Source organism: Acanthisitta chloris, unplaced genomic scaffold (assembly GCF_000695815.1).
Source record: "Acanthisitta chloris isolate BGI_N310 unplaced genomic scaffold, ASM69581v1 scaffold10099, whole genome shotgun sequence".
Classification (NCBI taxonomy): Eukaryota; Metazoa; Chordata; class Aves; order Passeriformes; family Acanthisittidae; genus Acanthisitta; species Acanthisitta chloris.
In genome coordinates this window covers 10,448-25,742 of record NW_008693063.1, presented here as the reverse complement: position 1 = coordinate 25,742, position 15,295 = coordinate 10,448, and the positions used below count along the sequence as shown (strand labels likewise).

The 15,295-nt window shown below is 48.0% G+C and overlaps 1 protein-coding gene across 1 annotated transcript; it reads left to right on the top strand.

Moving 5' to 3' along the window:
• The first annotated feature begins 1,225 nt into the window (after positions 1-1,225).
• ARHGAP19 (Rho GTPase activating protein 19) lies at positions 1,226-15,074 on the top strand. Its single transcript, XM_009082928.1, has 12 exons — positions 1,226-1,254; positions 4,028-4,293; positions 8,301-8,381; positions 8,722-8,931; positions 9,486-9,712; positions 10,252-10,338; positions 11,223-11,288; positions 12,011-12,199; positions 12,891-12,989; positions 13,557-13,649; positions 14,123-14,191; positions 14,674-15,074. Exons 1-12 carry the CDS (start codon positions 1,226-1,228, stop codon positions 14,728-14,730), a joined length of 1,473 nt encoding a protein of 490 aa, XP_009081176.1. The 3' UTR covers positions 14,731-15,074.
• The last annotated feature ends 221 nt before the right edge of the window (positions 15,075-15,295 follow it).

Genomic DNA, 15,295 nt, shown 5'->3' with positions numbered 1-15,295 from the left:
AATCACAACCCTATTAGTACAAGGTTTTATTATTCATTGGGATTTGATTTTATTCATGGGACTGGAGAGGAAGCCATTTATTCTTTCATTTTATTGTCTTTTGACGTGCCATAAAGCAATCTGAGATCACAGCATATAGAAAATATAACCCTATAATTGCAAGTAAAACAAGAAAAAAAAGCAATAGTCTTTCTGAGTGTGTTTGTCTCCCCTTTGGTACTGTTATATAAACTGTGATTGTAGGTAGAGCACATCCATCTCCCTTTTTTCACACGAAAACAGCAGATGGGGCACATGGCTCTTTCTGAAGGCTATGGTGTGTGCAGCAGTGAGGATTGGCAGGGTTATTGTGTGCAAAGCCAGTGGGGGCTTTATCTTTGCTCAGAAATAGGCGTTTGCTTCACATTTCCATTTTGATTAGCAATAATGATACAAAGGCAAATTTTCTGTGTGAGGAAGAGCTGCTAATAAAGTGACCTTTCAAAATTAAGTAGCTCATTGAAGTGCCATACCATAATAAGACTATACAAGGCTGGTCCCAGCTGCAGCAGGCAGGGAAAGCGGACGGGAATCCAGATAAACATGGACTGGGTATCCTGAAGTGGATGAATAGCACGTGGTAGCCCAGTAATGGTAGCCAGGAGCAATGGCCAGGTGCTGTTTCCAGCTCTGGAGGGGCCAATCTATGTACTTTGTCTTTGAAAGGATCTGAAAGTGTGAAAGGCAGGGGCAGAGAGTGTCTCTAGCAAGGTTTCTGGGCATGCAGTTGTACGGTTAAGGGACTCTGCCATTGCCCTGCCAGCGCCGTAACATCGGTTGTGCTTGGATGCTGCGGGGAATGTGTTTGCATGGCTTTCCTCATAGCAAACACAGTGTAGATTTGGAGCTACTTTGTGCATTCCTCTTGGATACAGGTGGAGAGCACTTAATACCATGCCGGTCCTAATTCAAAACTCTGGTTTCTATGTAGGAATTATTTGCTGTTCAACTCCAGCTACGCAGCCTTTGGCAAGAGACATGAATCAATTTGTCCAGCTTTTCTTTTCTGTTTTGTCTCTGTGTGAAGGCTGATGCCCAGTGTGTGCCAAGGGGGCCTTTCAGACCCAATAATGCGCCCTTGTGTCTCGTAGCATGTGTGGAATTTGTATAGGCTGTGCTGGGACAGGCAGGTTTCTTTTGTTGCTGGAAACAAGGAGCAAGTTCTTTTCCCTGTCTCTGCTTCCTAATGCCTCTTCAAAAACTCTCAGCACTCATGTAAGAAATTTACTTTTTTCTATTTATTTTTGCATTAAATGTTGGTAAACTTTGTGCGACTTGTAACACAAGCTGTGCAGAGAAGTCATGTTAGTCAGTTCTAGTTGACAAAATTGCTTAATTTTCTTTCTCTGAATCTAGATATCTAATTGTCAGAGGGAACAGATAATCTGTGATGCTTGATGTAACTGCTGCAAAGTATTTGCATATCTTCTCTGTGGGGAAACAAAACTGCTAGTGAGTGAATAACAGTGCACGGATCATTGCAGGCAGGGTCACTGGGCCTATACACTTGCTATTAACCCTTCTCAGGATCTGTATTGCCACAGAATGAGTTGTCATGGGTTTCAGGCGAAGGGCTTGCTCCACATTATGGGCAGAGCTGGCATTTGTTTGTGCACTGTAGCCCTCTGCAATGAAATGCGAATATGATCAGATCAACTGGCAGTTGCTTTTTGGCGGCTGATACCGAGCTGTTGCATTTCAGTCTTGATTTATTGCAGATAACAAACTGCTGAAAAACGGTCTGGGAGGTGCTTAGAAAAATATGGCCCCCATTTGGAGTCAGCAGCATACTTGCTAGGCCACTCTGATCCTTGCAGCTGGGAGCCTTTAAGAGCTTTCTAAAATTTTAGGTGACCTGGCAGATTGCCTTGCAGTCTGCCTTGCAGACCTTCTTTTCCTCTCCATCCTCTTGAAGGCGTCTTTGACATCCACGGTGAGCAGTGGCAAGGGGAGGGGGTTTCGTATAGATTCTCACAATGGATGTGTTGCTGAGAGTCTGGTTTCCTCTTGTTTCAGCCATATCTTTCTCCATGTGTCCCAGCTTTTATTCTCTTATTCTGATCACACATCCTGGAAATCCTGGAGATAGTCTTTCAGGTCAAAAATGTACAGCAGTAGCTCAGATAACTGTTAGGTTCACAGATACTGCTTGGAAGTGGGCTGGAGTTCAGGTGACTTGCCAGTACATGGTTTGATGTGCTCCCTTTTGTGACCTACTGTCAATTTACATCAGCACAGGAAGCTGCTGAGATCTCTGGACTAGTAGCTGCAGTGATCTGTTGCTTGAACCAATGGATGCAAGGTCCGGTGGGTTGCAAACACTTTTTGATGGCAGGTACATTGAGCAGTGAGCATGGATACCCAGCTTGTTCCAAACACAGTGACACGCCCTTCACCCTTCAGCAGAGAGGAGAGGAAGGTCAAGGTGCTCCAGTCTTTTATGGAAAAGCCTGTTTTGGAGGGAAAGCCTTTGGTGGGCACGGGGGTGTTGGGCAGAGCACATTTCCACCCAGGTGCCACAGCACACCAGAATGTGATCCCTGGTGCATGAGCACAGCATCTCTCTTTCATTGTGCTTGGCAGCTGCTGTTGGAAAATGGTATCTAGTGAGAGCTCACAGCTGAGATGGATGTATAAACAGTGGAATTGGGCTCTTTTATAATAAGAGTGATTAAAGAATTGGGGAATGTCACATGGTGAAAGTACCTGGTATGTGCAAGCTGGGTGAGTAGGCAGCTTCTACCCAGAGCCCTGGAAGAACTGGCACACCCATTCCAAAGGCAGGCTAGGGCTTTATAGCCAAGTGTAACATTACAGCAGTAAACTGTGTCTGGAGAATGACACTAATCCTCACATTTAAGTGTAAGAGGGGCAGTAGAAGCAAGCTAGGCAACTCTAGCCTGGGGCTTGACTTCAAAAACAGTGTCAGAAGATGGTAATGGGAGACCTAGGGATATATGGAAGTTGGGATAAGAGTTGTGTGTGCATAAGCAGCACTGATTAACACAAGGTATCTCTTTGATAACTCTTTAATTGATTTTCAACATGGTAAATGTACCTATCCTCTGGTAGGGCTATGTTCCTGTTATAGATAACCCCTAGCAGAGTGGTACCTCAGGTGTATCCCTTTTCCCATGCCACATGAGAAGCTATGAAATGGAGAACATAGGTATCAGCAGAGAATAAGGAGGTCAGATAAAGAACAGGCTGAAGGAGAGGCAAGAAGAAGAGATGTTCTAGGCAAAAGGTTACTAAGGGTTCCTCAAGGGACTGATCTTGCATGTCTCATGCTGATGAGTTCTTGCTTGCTGTAGACTCAGAGCGTGGAACTGGCAGAGAGCAGTAACCAAAGAGTTGGCAGGATATCACCTGGCAGTGTTTGACCACATCCACAGCAAAATTGAGGATCAGTGATATCGCATGTCTGTGATCTTAAAAACAAAGTCCTGGGATGTGGGAACTATCAGTTTGTCGATAGGAAGGTAGAGATGGTTGAACAGCAATGGGAACTGATGAGCGTAAGCTGGCAGTGAAAAAATGTGGATTGTGTTTCAGACTTTTGGGCCACTGGGAGTGAATTTCTGGTGAGAAAGGGAGATAGAGCCAAATTTATTTATGACTGAGAGTGATAAGTTAATATAAAATATTGGGTGTCATATCTGCCTGAGCTATTAGGATGTAGATACAGTGAGACTAGTAGTAGAGGTGTAGATGTTGTGAAGTTTTAGTTGGGTGTTGCATGTGTCATCGTCACACTATGGAGTACTGGGCTTGGGCTGTGTTGTACAAACAGTCCAGAGATGTTTTTGCTCCATAGGCAAATGCAACTGAGCTGTGCTGAATGCTCACCAGAGTCAGACAGTGCTGTTGGTGTAGACTGGTAGACTGGTCCTGTGTCAGCAGATGTCTCCTTCAGGGCAGACCAGCTGGCTGTAAAAAGCAAAGTTATGAGGAGTTACTGTATTTTTTTTCTTTCCCTTTTTTCCAGTGATGCTATCTGCAATTTTGTCATCTGCAATGACTCCTCCCTCCGCAGCCAGCCGATCATCTTCAATCCTGACTTCTTTGTAGAAAAACTGCGCCATGAAAAACCAGAGGTGTTCACAGAGCTGGTTGTCAGCAACATCACCAGGCTCATTGACTTGCCTGGAGCAGAGCTGGCCCAGCTAATGGGAGAGGAGGACCCAAAGCTGCCTGGGGCAAACAGCACAGCCTCTGGATTTTTTCGTTCTCTGATGTCTCTGAAGCGCAAGGGTGAGTGTGGCATGATGTCTGGTGCCCACCTGTAGGGTGATGCTGTCACTGTGTTACACATAGTGTACAAAACTTCCAGCCTGCTGTTTTGAGCTTGTGTGGAATGCTTAATACTACAGGTTTGTAATCTCTGAGAATTCTGCCTCCAGAAAGGAGCAAACCAGGAGGTTGATCCCAGCAATTCTCTGCACTTTGAGAGTACCCTTCTTCTGGGGATTATTGCTGTGGTGTGTGTCAGGTTGGCTTCAGTGAGTCAGCTGCCCATTGTGCAGCTTAGAAATCTGTAAGCATCTCCCATCCAAATGCTAGTGCTGCTCAGATCCACGTCCCAATCCAGTGAGTCAGTTACAAAGCTCTGCAGACTGAGTGATCAAGCCCAGCTTCAACCCTGGGAGGTGACAAATTTCTCTTTCTCTCTTAGACAAGCATTCCGCTGGAATTTTCTTCTGGCAAACTGACTATTCTTATCTTCTCTTTCAAGTTCATTCAGCTGCCTTGCTTATGAAACCTTAGCCCCAGGCTCTTCTCAGAAGTCTGAGATCTGCTTGTGAGCACAGTTGTGTTCAGATCCTCTTCAATGGCTGGCATTTACCACTCTGTTTTGTTGTAACTAAAACGCTGTTCTAGAGGGGATATGCGTGTGTGTGTTTGTGCCTGCTCCTGCCTCTACCCACACTGAAGGGGAGCCTTGTTTTCCTGGTAAATTCACTTAAACCTTCTCACTCATCTAGACAGAAGCTGCCTCCGTCTGGGCACCTCACATCCCTCCTCAGCTCTGGTTTTCTAGCATAGACTGGCTGGCTGCTGGCAGAGAAGCGGTGAGTAGCTGCCATCAGATGTTGGCAACCTGAGGCTCAACACTTCTGATTAGTTGTCCCTTTCCTTTGAGCAGTTCTGCTATTGTGAGTACCTCCAAGAAGGGAACTATCATTATGTCCAAGTATGGCTTTTTTCTGTCTTCAACATTTATATAGTTTCTCTAAGTGTTTCTGATTCTACCTAACCTATTGCTCCATTGTGTTTTGTAAGGACAAACTCTGTAGCTCTACTGCTCAGGCAGAACTTTCTGATGCCAGACTCAGCCCTCCACTTCTGGCTTACACAGTGGGAACCCTGGTAGATACAGTCACCCTGGGAAAATAAAATACTGCAAATCAAGTCTTTTAGCATCCTGGGGTGAGAATTACTCATTATTGCCTTGGCCTACCTTTCTGCTCCATAATAACAGGTCTTTGTGCTGCCCCTAAACTGTAGTTAGACTGCTCTCTTACCTGTTATTGCTCCTGCTGCTGTTCCTGGGAAGTAGCAGGACACCTTAAATTCAGACACTTGTCATTTGACAAACAGAAGCAAGTGAGTAACCAAGCTGAAAGTGTTTTCTTCGTGTGTTTGGAAACCTTCATGTTCTTGTTGAAACCTTTGAGCAGGGGCTGGTGAGCCTTCTCTAGTTCATTTTGTAAAATTATCTGTACTCTGCTGGAGTGCTGCTTTTATCAGATCTGATGTCTCCCATTAGCTCTCTTCCCCAAGAGCTCTGCCTTCTCCCATTCAGGCGTCTCCATGGCCATGTGTGTCACTACAGCTACAGCTAGCAGATGTTTCCAAGTCTGCTGGCTGCACTCCCAGGCTGCAATGGCAGTGTCTCCTGGCATTGACAGGCACTGTCTGTGAACTCCTTGGCCAAGCTCTGAGGAAAAGTAGTTTGTGCCTACAGAGAAAATCAGTTTCATGTACTGTGTGTTTCATCTTGGAGCCATCATTTGTTTTTCTTCATGTTATAGACCAGCTAGAACAAACAGGTTTTATTTCCTCAAAGACAGAGGCCAAGGATTATAGAGCTCAGAGCTGATCAAACTGCAAATACTTAGGACTTCTTTGAGCATCAGGAAACTCAATCTCATGTTCCTGCTTAGTTTCAGAAGCAACCGTACAATAACATCTAAACCTTTGTAATGCAACATCCATTCTCCAGACACGTCTTTCAAGTTTCTTTGAGAATCAAATTCTCATTCAGATACCAATTTCTGACTTCAAAACTAAATCAAATTTGTCAGGCCCTGCATGTCTCTTCTATTCCTGGCCGCTATTGATTCTATCTGTTGAATATCTAATGAGTTTAGTTTTCTTCAAGGGCAAGAATCTTTTGCCAACCATTCTCTCCCTTTGCACTCAAACCTTCCCGATCTTTCATGTGGATCAAGAGCTCACATTGCCTTCTTTTCTCCTGCAAGACTAAAGCATGCACGTTACCAGACTGAGGTCAGAAAGTTCTTGATTTAACAGGAGGCTGGACTTGCTGGTGGCTTACCGTGTATTTCAGAAGTCCTGGAAGAAAGAAGAACATTCTTCAGGCGGAATAAATTTAGTTGCACCAGAAGGCTGCTAGAGAAGTGCATAGGGTTAACCAGGTCTCTCCCACATGCTGTGAGCATCAACACCACAGAGCAGAAAGATCTGTAGCACAACAGACCAAAAGCTAGTAAAATCAAAATGTGCTATGAGGGGGAAAAAAAAGGCAAGAGAAAGCTTGTTGGGGAGATAACTTTTATCAGACCAGCCAATACACTGCTTGGATTTCTGGGCTATCAGCTGTAATGATAAGGAGGGAAATTTTCAGTGCAAATGGCACAAATGTCTAGCCTGCCCTCAGAAGTGGTCTGTGCTCCTGGCAGTCTGGTCACGGAGAAGGTAGAAATATTCTTTTCTTACATGAGTTGGCTCTTCGAAGCCGAAGTGCAGGGACAGGACAAACCAGCTCTGGTTCCAGTTCTCAGTCCCAGTCAGTATGTTGTGGTACAGTCTGTCCAGCATCTAGTCTCTAGCTGCAGTCCAAACTTACGTGTGTCTGAGAGAAGTAGTGTGGTGCTCAGAGCTCTGGTTGCTGCCAGTGAAGCCCCTGGAAGTTGTCTCAGCTTTCTGAGGGATTGAGCATGCTGACTGTGTGTGTCTAGTGGAAAAATCCATTCACTCTCAAGGCTGCATTTATTAGAAACCCCTGTCCTGACGGATAATCACTCTTACCTGGCCCACCTCTGTGGACAAGAACAGTTTTCTGCATTGGTTCAACAAATGCCTTTCAGTTAAATGGGCATCTAACATCTAATGTTTCCTCCCATGCAGGGTTCTCCTTCCTTTCAGTTCAATTGCTTCCAGGTTCTTTAGGGGCTGTAGTCTGTGTTATTTACTGGAGTTCTAGAGCTGGCAGCTTATGCCTGATCTGTAGCAGCTCCATGGGATGGAAGCAGAGACTCCAAGAGTGAGATGAGCTGTCAGTGCTCCACATGGAGAAGGGTCCAGCTCATTGCTTTGCTGCTCTCCTATTTTAATTTTTTTTTTTTTTTTGTTCTTCCTTGTTCAGCCTTCAAACTTCACTCAGGCCAAAGCAGTTCACATGGAAGAGAGATTTCACTGGGATGAGGGAATTCCAGGGATTATCCATCCCTGAAAAGGAGGCCACTGTGAGCCAACCAGGTCATGTCTGCTCTCCCCAGTAATGCTTGTTCCTCTGTCCCATAAACTCATAGCTCCACTTCTTTCTGCTCCATTTCATGTCAAGCCACAGTGAAGATTAATCTGGATTTTCCTTCCCAGGTGTGGAGTGTGCTAATGTGGGAGACATCTGGGCAGTCCAGGCTCTCACATCTGCCCTTCCCACCCTGCTGTTTCCATATGGTCCAGGCTTGCAGATTGCATGCCATTTAAAACTGAAGCTTCTTTTCTGGTGTTGTTTTCTTTTCAAGGTCTAGAGAATGTTTGCTTTAGCTGATAAAATCTGTAATTAAACTGAGGTAAGAAGTAGCATGATGAAGCTCAGGTAAGTGCAGCATGATGAGATGAAGTGACTAATTTTGGAGTGTTTGTGATACCTCACATCTGTGGGGATCCTTGTGACCTTCACCCCTATCATTTTGGGGCACTGGTCTTTGCATGCTGAAATCCTGTTCTTTGGGAACTATTCATTCCGTTGAGTTCTGAGCTACCTGAACACATTGTCTTCTGTTCTGCAGAGAAAGGGGTGGTGTTTGGCTCACCGCTGACAGAAGAAGGCATTGCACAAGTTTCCCAGCTAATTGAGTATCTGCACAAGAGTAAGTGCCTCTGTTTTGCTATCTTCCTATCCCAAGGGATACCTGTCTGGCCCCCCTCAGGCCTTTGATGCAGACAGAGTGAAAAGCTCTGAGCTCTCCAGCAGCAGGAGCTTGGGACTGCACCGGGCAACTGTTCCCCAAAATTGCCTAGCAGATATGTTAGTCTTTTTCCCTCGGTACAAAGACTTTTTCTAGTGATGGGAGCCAGCTTGAAGTAATTTCTTTGAATGCACTGAAGTTTGCTGTCAAGTTCTGGAAAGAGGAGGGAACTGTTTTAGTAAGAAGATGGGAATCAGCCTCTGAATACTCAGTGCCCTTTTTTCTCTCTTCTGCCAAGCAGATCTAAGAGCAGAAGGCTTGTTTCGAGTGCCAGGCAATAGCATCAGGCAACAGATCCTAAAGGATGCTCTGAACAGTGGTACAGATATCGACCTGGACTCTGGAGAGTTTCATTCCAATGATGTGGCCACCCTACTTAAGATGTTCCTGGGTGAATTACCAGAGCCACTGCTGACACACAAGCACTTCCACGCCCACCTCAAAATTGCAGGTGAGTGAGCAGCAAGAGGCAGTGATGAGCCGAAGGAGTGGAACTAACCTCCTAGAAAGCACAGTAGGCTGTGAAAGTGTACTTCTTAAAGGCAGAGCAAGAAGGAATCTTCCTGCCATCTCAGCCTGATGGTGTGAAGACTGGAACTGAAAATCCTAAGAAGTCAGAGCAAGTCTGTCTAGCCCAGTCTTCTTACATGAGTAAAGCCCCAGTTGGTAACCTGGGTCTTCATCTGTTTTATGTCTGAGGTTCTCCTGAGCGACCTGTGGTTCCTATGTACTTAATAACTGTTATTGAACTACCTTATGTGAACTTCCTCTATCTTGCCTTCAAGCCATTACAGCTCTTAGCCGCTCTGTTCTTCTGTGAGATGAGTAGCACAGATTAGCAAATCAAGTGAGGAGCTTGGGAGCTGGGGGGAAGAGAGATGGCCAAGAACTGTGCAGGGGTTTGTAGGGGTTCTGCATACGAACAAGGAAGGGTAACTGGTTGAAATAGACTGCTGTTATGGAAGGTAATGTGCATCCTTCATGTTCTGCCTTGTGATTTGGCAGACTTGACGTTGTTTGATGAGAAGGGGAATAAGACCAGCACTCCAGACAAAGAGCGCCAAATTGAAGCCCTCCAGCTGCTGTTTTTGATCCTTCCTGCTCCCAACCGCAGTCTGCTCAAACTGCTGCTGGACTTGCTCTACCAGACCGCCAAGAAGCAGGACAAGAACAAGATGTCTGCCCACAATCTTGCCCTCATGTTTGCACCCCACATCCTATGGCCTAGAAATGTAAGCAATGCCTCAGTGTCTGCAGGTGGGGTAGACAAGGTACCTCCTGCAAGGTAGAAAGCAGAGGCTTGGCAGGCCCCCTTGGCAGGGGAAGAACCAAGATGGGAAGGTTAAGTATTGATACAGTGATGTGAGGGTTGGAGACTGGGATGGAGAGGTGGAGCTTCCTGGCAGGACTCAGTCCTAGTGTTCAGTCTAGACTTGCCGTAGGTTTCATTCACTACTTATGCATCATCTTTTTCAGTAAAACTGAAAGCGCAGCACAGTCCTGGCTCTTTTAAAAATGTCAGCTCCAGACAAACCTTGCAGATCTCTCTGCAAGGTTTCTTGTCCTGCTGGGGAGCTGTTTGGCCCCAGAGTTGTCTGATTCTCCTCTCTCTGCAGTGCTGGCTCTGTGAGCCAACTGTTTGTTGGTGTGTTATGAGTCCTGCCTGCCTGTCACTCCAGAGCGTGTCTATGTCCCAGAGACAGCAAGGGCAGCTGAGACCCTTCCTCCTCCCCCTCTAATTGCTGTACCTTTGGCTGTGTCCCCTTGCCAGGTGACAGCAAATGACCTTCAGGAAAATATCACTAAGCTAAACAATGGAGTGACCTTCATGATCAAACACTCTCAGAAACTCTTCAAGGTAAGCATGCTTTGAGGTCTTGCTCTCCCTGTCCCCTTTGGCAGGAGACTGAATGCCCTGTGTCCAGAGAGATCCCAGCTGCTGAGTGTATGTTCTGGGGCCTCTCTTCTTCAGTAGGAGAAGGAGGATTTCTAGAAGAGACTGTTCCTTTAGAGACTGGGGGTCTTTGCTGGGCTGGCAGCCCTGGAGGTGGCTTTGCTGGGGCAGGTCAACAGCACAGTGCAGTGTAACACCTCCCTCTGCTGGACACCAGCACCTGCTTCCCGGCTGGAGACCTGGCTCCTGGGGCAGGTAGCCACCAGGCTGCACTTGGGGTCTGGCAGGACAAGGAAATAGAAGGGACTTTTCCTGGATGAGGGCTGCTGAGAGCTGAATACCTAATACATACCTAATGCTGTTACAGGCACTGTATGGCTCTGAGCAGGTTGCTCTGGTAGGACAGTCAGGAGTGTGGGGCTTTCTGCAGGTTCCTCCAAGGAAGTGTTTCTGCAACAGGCAGTCCCTTGTCTTCTCAGGACCTTCCTAGTCACTGTAGGCATCTGCTCTCTGCAAAGAGTCCTCCCATAGGAAGTTCCCCTTCTTCCCTCTTTGTCAGGCTCCTGTTTGGCAAGATCAGAGCTGGGGAAATTGCTTAGAGCAGGATTCCACAGGAACGTTTTCCTATTCCGAGTTCCATCTGTGCTGGTTGCCTGCATATAAAGGAAACTGAACAGGGACTGCACGGGGACGTGAAATTCCATGGCTTTGTCTGCCTGAAATGGCTGAGTCTTGGTGCAAGTGGCTTGTGTGGTATGGATGAAAAGCAGCTCTTGCTGAGTCCACTCTTGCCTCAAGGCCAAACATACCAAACATACATTTGGCCTGTTTTCTGTTCATCATCACAGGCTCCAGTGTACATCCGTGAGTGTGCCAGGCTGCACTATCTGGGATCCAGAGCCCACACATCAAAGGTAAGGCCAGCAAATGCAGCTCCTGCCCTCCATGAAAGGGCAGAGGCCGTGATGCTATGAAGGGATCCTTGTAAAGGAGAAGCTGTAAACAAACCGAGTCATGAAAGAGGATCTGTCGGAGGGCAGGAGTGAGGGAAGCATATGGTGTGGCAGTGCAGGCGGCTGCGTTAGGGAAATTGGACAGAGTGGAAGCATCTGTTAATCAAAAGTACAGGGAAAGAAGGATACCAGCTCCTGTTCAGCAGCAAACCTGTTCCCTATGCCCAGTGCATACAGCACCTGCTCCTTCATGAGGTTGTGCCTTCCAAACAGACAGACGTTCCTGCTGCCATGGCCAGGTTGCTTGGAAGAAGGGCTGAGATAAATGCTACTTGCTGCCACTGGGACATCTGTGTCTTGCCAGCAAATGCTTTCCTGCCTCATATAGCTGCAGAAGAGGGAAGATACATCGCAAAGAGCTGCACTGACCCTTAAGCCTGGAAGGGCTTCTGCAGCTGATATCTGGGAGGGGAGGGAAGAAGCAATGGGGTCACCTTTGTTTTGCTGTCACCTCTTCCTGGCACAGGGCCTGCTGGTGCAGTGCTGCTGCAGAAGGGTAGGGAAAACAGCCCTGTGCATTCACTGAGGTTGAGGCAGCTCACAAAACTATTCCCAGCCTGGCTCAGATGGGTGGCTCATTGGGATTAACGCATAGCAAGCAACTGCTGTCTCCTCTTTCCCAGGATGACCTGGATTTGCTGACGTCTCCCAGCTCCAAGGAGCTGCAGCCCCTCAAGACTCAGAAGCGAAGCCGACTGGACACTTGCCATCAGGAGGAGACCCAGCAGCGCACAGAGGAGGCACTGAAGGAGCTCTTCCGCCACGTCCACAATATGCCTGACTCTGCAAAGAAGAAGAAGCTTATCCGTCAGGTAGTGTGGGGAGGAAAGACATCCTTGGGCTTGTTGGCACAATCCTGGGCTAAAGGCAGGGCCTTCTTGAGAGCTGCTCCTAATCCTGAGCAGGCTGGGGAGAGTGGGCTTTGGGCTGTGTAGAGGGCAGAGCTGTAAGAAGACAGGGGAGGAGGCCACCTGTCCTGGTTGTGACTGACTGGAGCTTGCTGCCCCAAGCTGTGCTTTGAGCTCTCTGTTTTTCAAGCCAGGGACTTGCCAGCCAGCAGTTTCCCAGTCCTGATCATGGTCCTGTTGAGCTTCCACCCTCAGAAAGGGAAAAGTCTTGTCCCCTCTTGCCTGTAGGGAGTGTACAAACTGGTTTCCTCTTCGTCCCAGACAACTTGCTACTCCAGACAGACTGGTCGATATGGTCAGCACCAGCCGTGGCTACCAGTCTCCAGCTGCTGCCCAGCCTCCCTTCTGCTCTGACACCTGCTGCTTTTGATTAATCTGGTAGCCAGCACAAAGCAGCTTTGCATCCAAACTCCCTGCAATCCTGAGTGGGAGATGTGGCTTTTCTCTGCTTTCTTCTCCCTGCATCTCTGAGTTGCTCCTCCATTCTGGTGTGTGAAAGAGACAAAGTGAGTTCTGGGAGAGCAGGCAGAGCAGCACACAGCAGCAAGGGACTGGGGTAACTGTGCTAACATACTGCCCTCATGTTTCCTTCTAGTTTAATAAGCATCCTACAGCTCTCACTCCTGGCTCTGATGTACCCACATCCCCAGCACCACGACGCACCCGCTCACGCTCCTTCAGTGGCCTCATTAAGGTAAAAGCAGCCTCTGACCCATGCTCTCTGCATCTGACTTGCCCTGCCTTGAATGAGACCCTCAAAGGGTAGGGATTGTTCAAAGTATTGGCTGCCAAAGAACACAGATCCACTGGGGACAGAAAAGGCAGCACAGTGACAATAAGCCTTGTTAGTATAAAGTGTAATTATCTTGAAACACATGGTTGTAGGATCTGTGCATCTTTCTGGAGAATTGGTTGCTTCCTGAGATGAGATGAGGACTGACAGGGAGCTGGTTGTGTAGTCTAGCATGTTAGCATGTGTTTTAGCACATTGTGGGCTACCCCACAGCAGCATGTCCCTGCTTCTGAAAGGCTGGGCTTCTGGCCAGACCTTAGGTCAGCTCCCAAACCCTTCACAACTGGGCTGGTTCAGCCTAGTGGCATGGTATTTCAGGTGCTTCTGCTTTGCAATCTTTGTCCCAGCTTGGCTTCCTTTTTTCTTTCCCAGCATCCAAACGCTTACTGGCAATGCATCCTGCTCCTTCCCTGTCTTTTTCACTTTGCACTCTAAGCACTAGCCAACAGCCCTCTCTTCTTATGACAGTGGAAAGTTTTGGGAACCCCGGTTATCCTGGAGAGGAGGAGCAGGGATGCCACACCGGAGCCTGACCGGGTCAGCAAAGAGAATGTCCAACTGGTAGGAGCTGCTCCCAGCACTGCCAAAGCTGCTGGTGGGGAAATGTCTGAGGGGAGTTTGAATGTGACTTGGGCACTCATTTCATCAATCCTTGGGTAGCTGTTTGCTGTTCTTTGCCCAAGAAAATATTTCTAAGTTTCTTGTATGAAAAAATAAGGTCCTAGGAAGCTGCTCTGGGGAGAGCAGAGCAGATGGCATGGGAAGCATCGGGACAGGGGTGGCAGCACTGGGCGTCTACTCCAGTCTTGTCCCTCTGGCTGTGTTCCTGTCCTGGGGCAGTGGCTTCTGCCACCTTCCCTCTTGTTCATCCTCCTTCACAAGTTGTACAGAGCCTGCTGCCTGTGCACAGTAGGGCTGTCCCATGGCCCAGACAAACCAAGAGTGGATCTGGGTGATAGATGCTCTTCGGTGGTGCTCCTAGGGGTGCCACTTCATTCACCAGCTCTCTATTTCTATTGTCCCCTCTTGTCCAGTTACAGAAATGTGGCTCTCCAGCTCACATGGCCCAAGCGAAGCTGAAATCCTTGGAGGGCCGGAAAGAGGTGAGACACCCCCCCCATTCTTCTTCCTGTGGGGAACCCAATGGGCTGGGCTCTGACACCTGCAGAGGTGATGGCACCACTAGACACTGTGACAGCTGTGGTCCTCTGGCTTGTAGCAGTCTGCTCCATGCTGAGCTGCAGGCAGATGGCATGCTGGAAGCCAGACCTTGAAGGGTTTAGTGGGTACAGCCCTCCTACCTGTGAGCTGGCAGGCTGGCTGTTACAGGAAGCAGAGGAAAGCTGGCAACACAGGGTAGTGCTGGCAGCACAGGTTAGTGCTAACAGCTTGGCAGGGTGGCGGTGGGACAAGAGGTTGGTGCAGCCCAAGACCAACTGCTGTGTTTGTTCCTATCTGCTCACTGCCTCGTCTAGTGCTTTGGTATGGGAGGCAGACAGCAGGGGAGGGTTCTTGCAGGGGGAGAACCTTTCTTGCATGGCATTCTGTGTCTCAGGCATTCTACTGCTCTAATTCTCTGCTACAGGAATCCTGTAGACGCATGCGAGCCCGCCTGCTCTCCAAGGATTCGTCATCCCTCTGAATGGCCTCACACCAACACATGGGTGGGGATTGCCCAGCCTTGCAAGCTGTGAATAAATAATGTGCTGCACTGAGAGGGAGTGCTGCAGGCTCCCGGCAACCCTCACCAACACAGCAGCGCTCTTGAAACTGGACCTTTGCAAAGACTGCAGGGACTTGTTTCTTTCTGTTTATAAATTATATTTCGTTCTACTATGGGGCAAACCACTATCTAACCAAAACTTGTGCAGCATGTCTGACCTGCTGGCTCTGGGAAGAGCTGGAGTGCTTGCTTACAAGGAGAGCCCTGTGGATTGCAGGGCCCTGCGTGCACTCCCAGCTTTCTATGCAATGTTGCTAGGCTGTGTTGGGTTTTTTTGCTTTTCTGCTCTGAGTTTTTAACACATTGGCTTGTTTTTGCTTCCTCCTCTCTGTTAGCAGAGAGAATGATGGACTGCAACGTTTACCCGCATCCTAACAGCTAAGCTTGCCTCCAGGCCTCCTCTGGAGCAGTGCTGCCTTCTGCTTCTGGGCTCCATTTTGCTCTGTTGTTTCCGAGGGGCTGGAGTGCACAAACAGTACAGAGC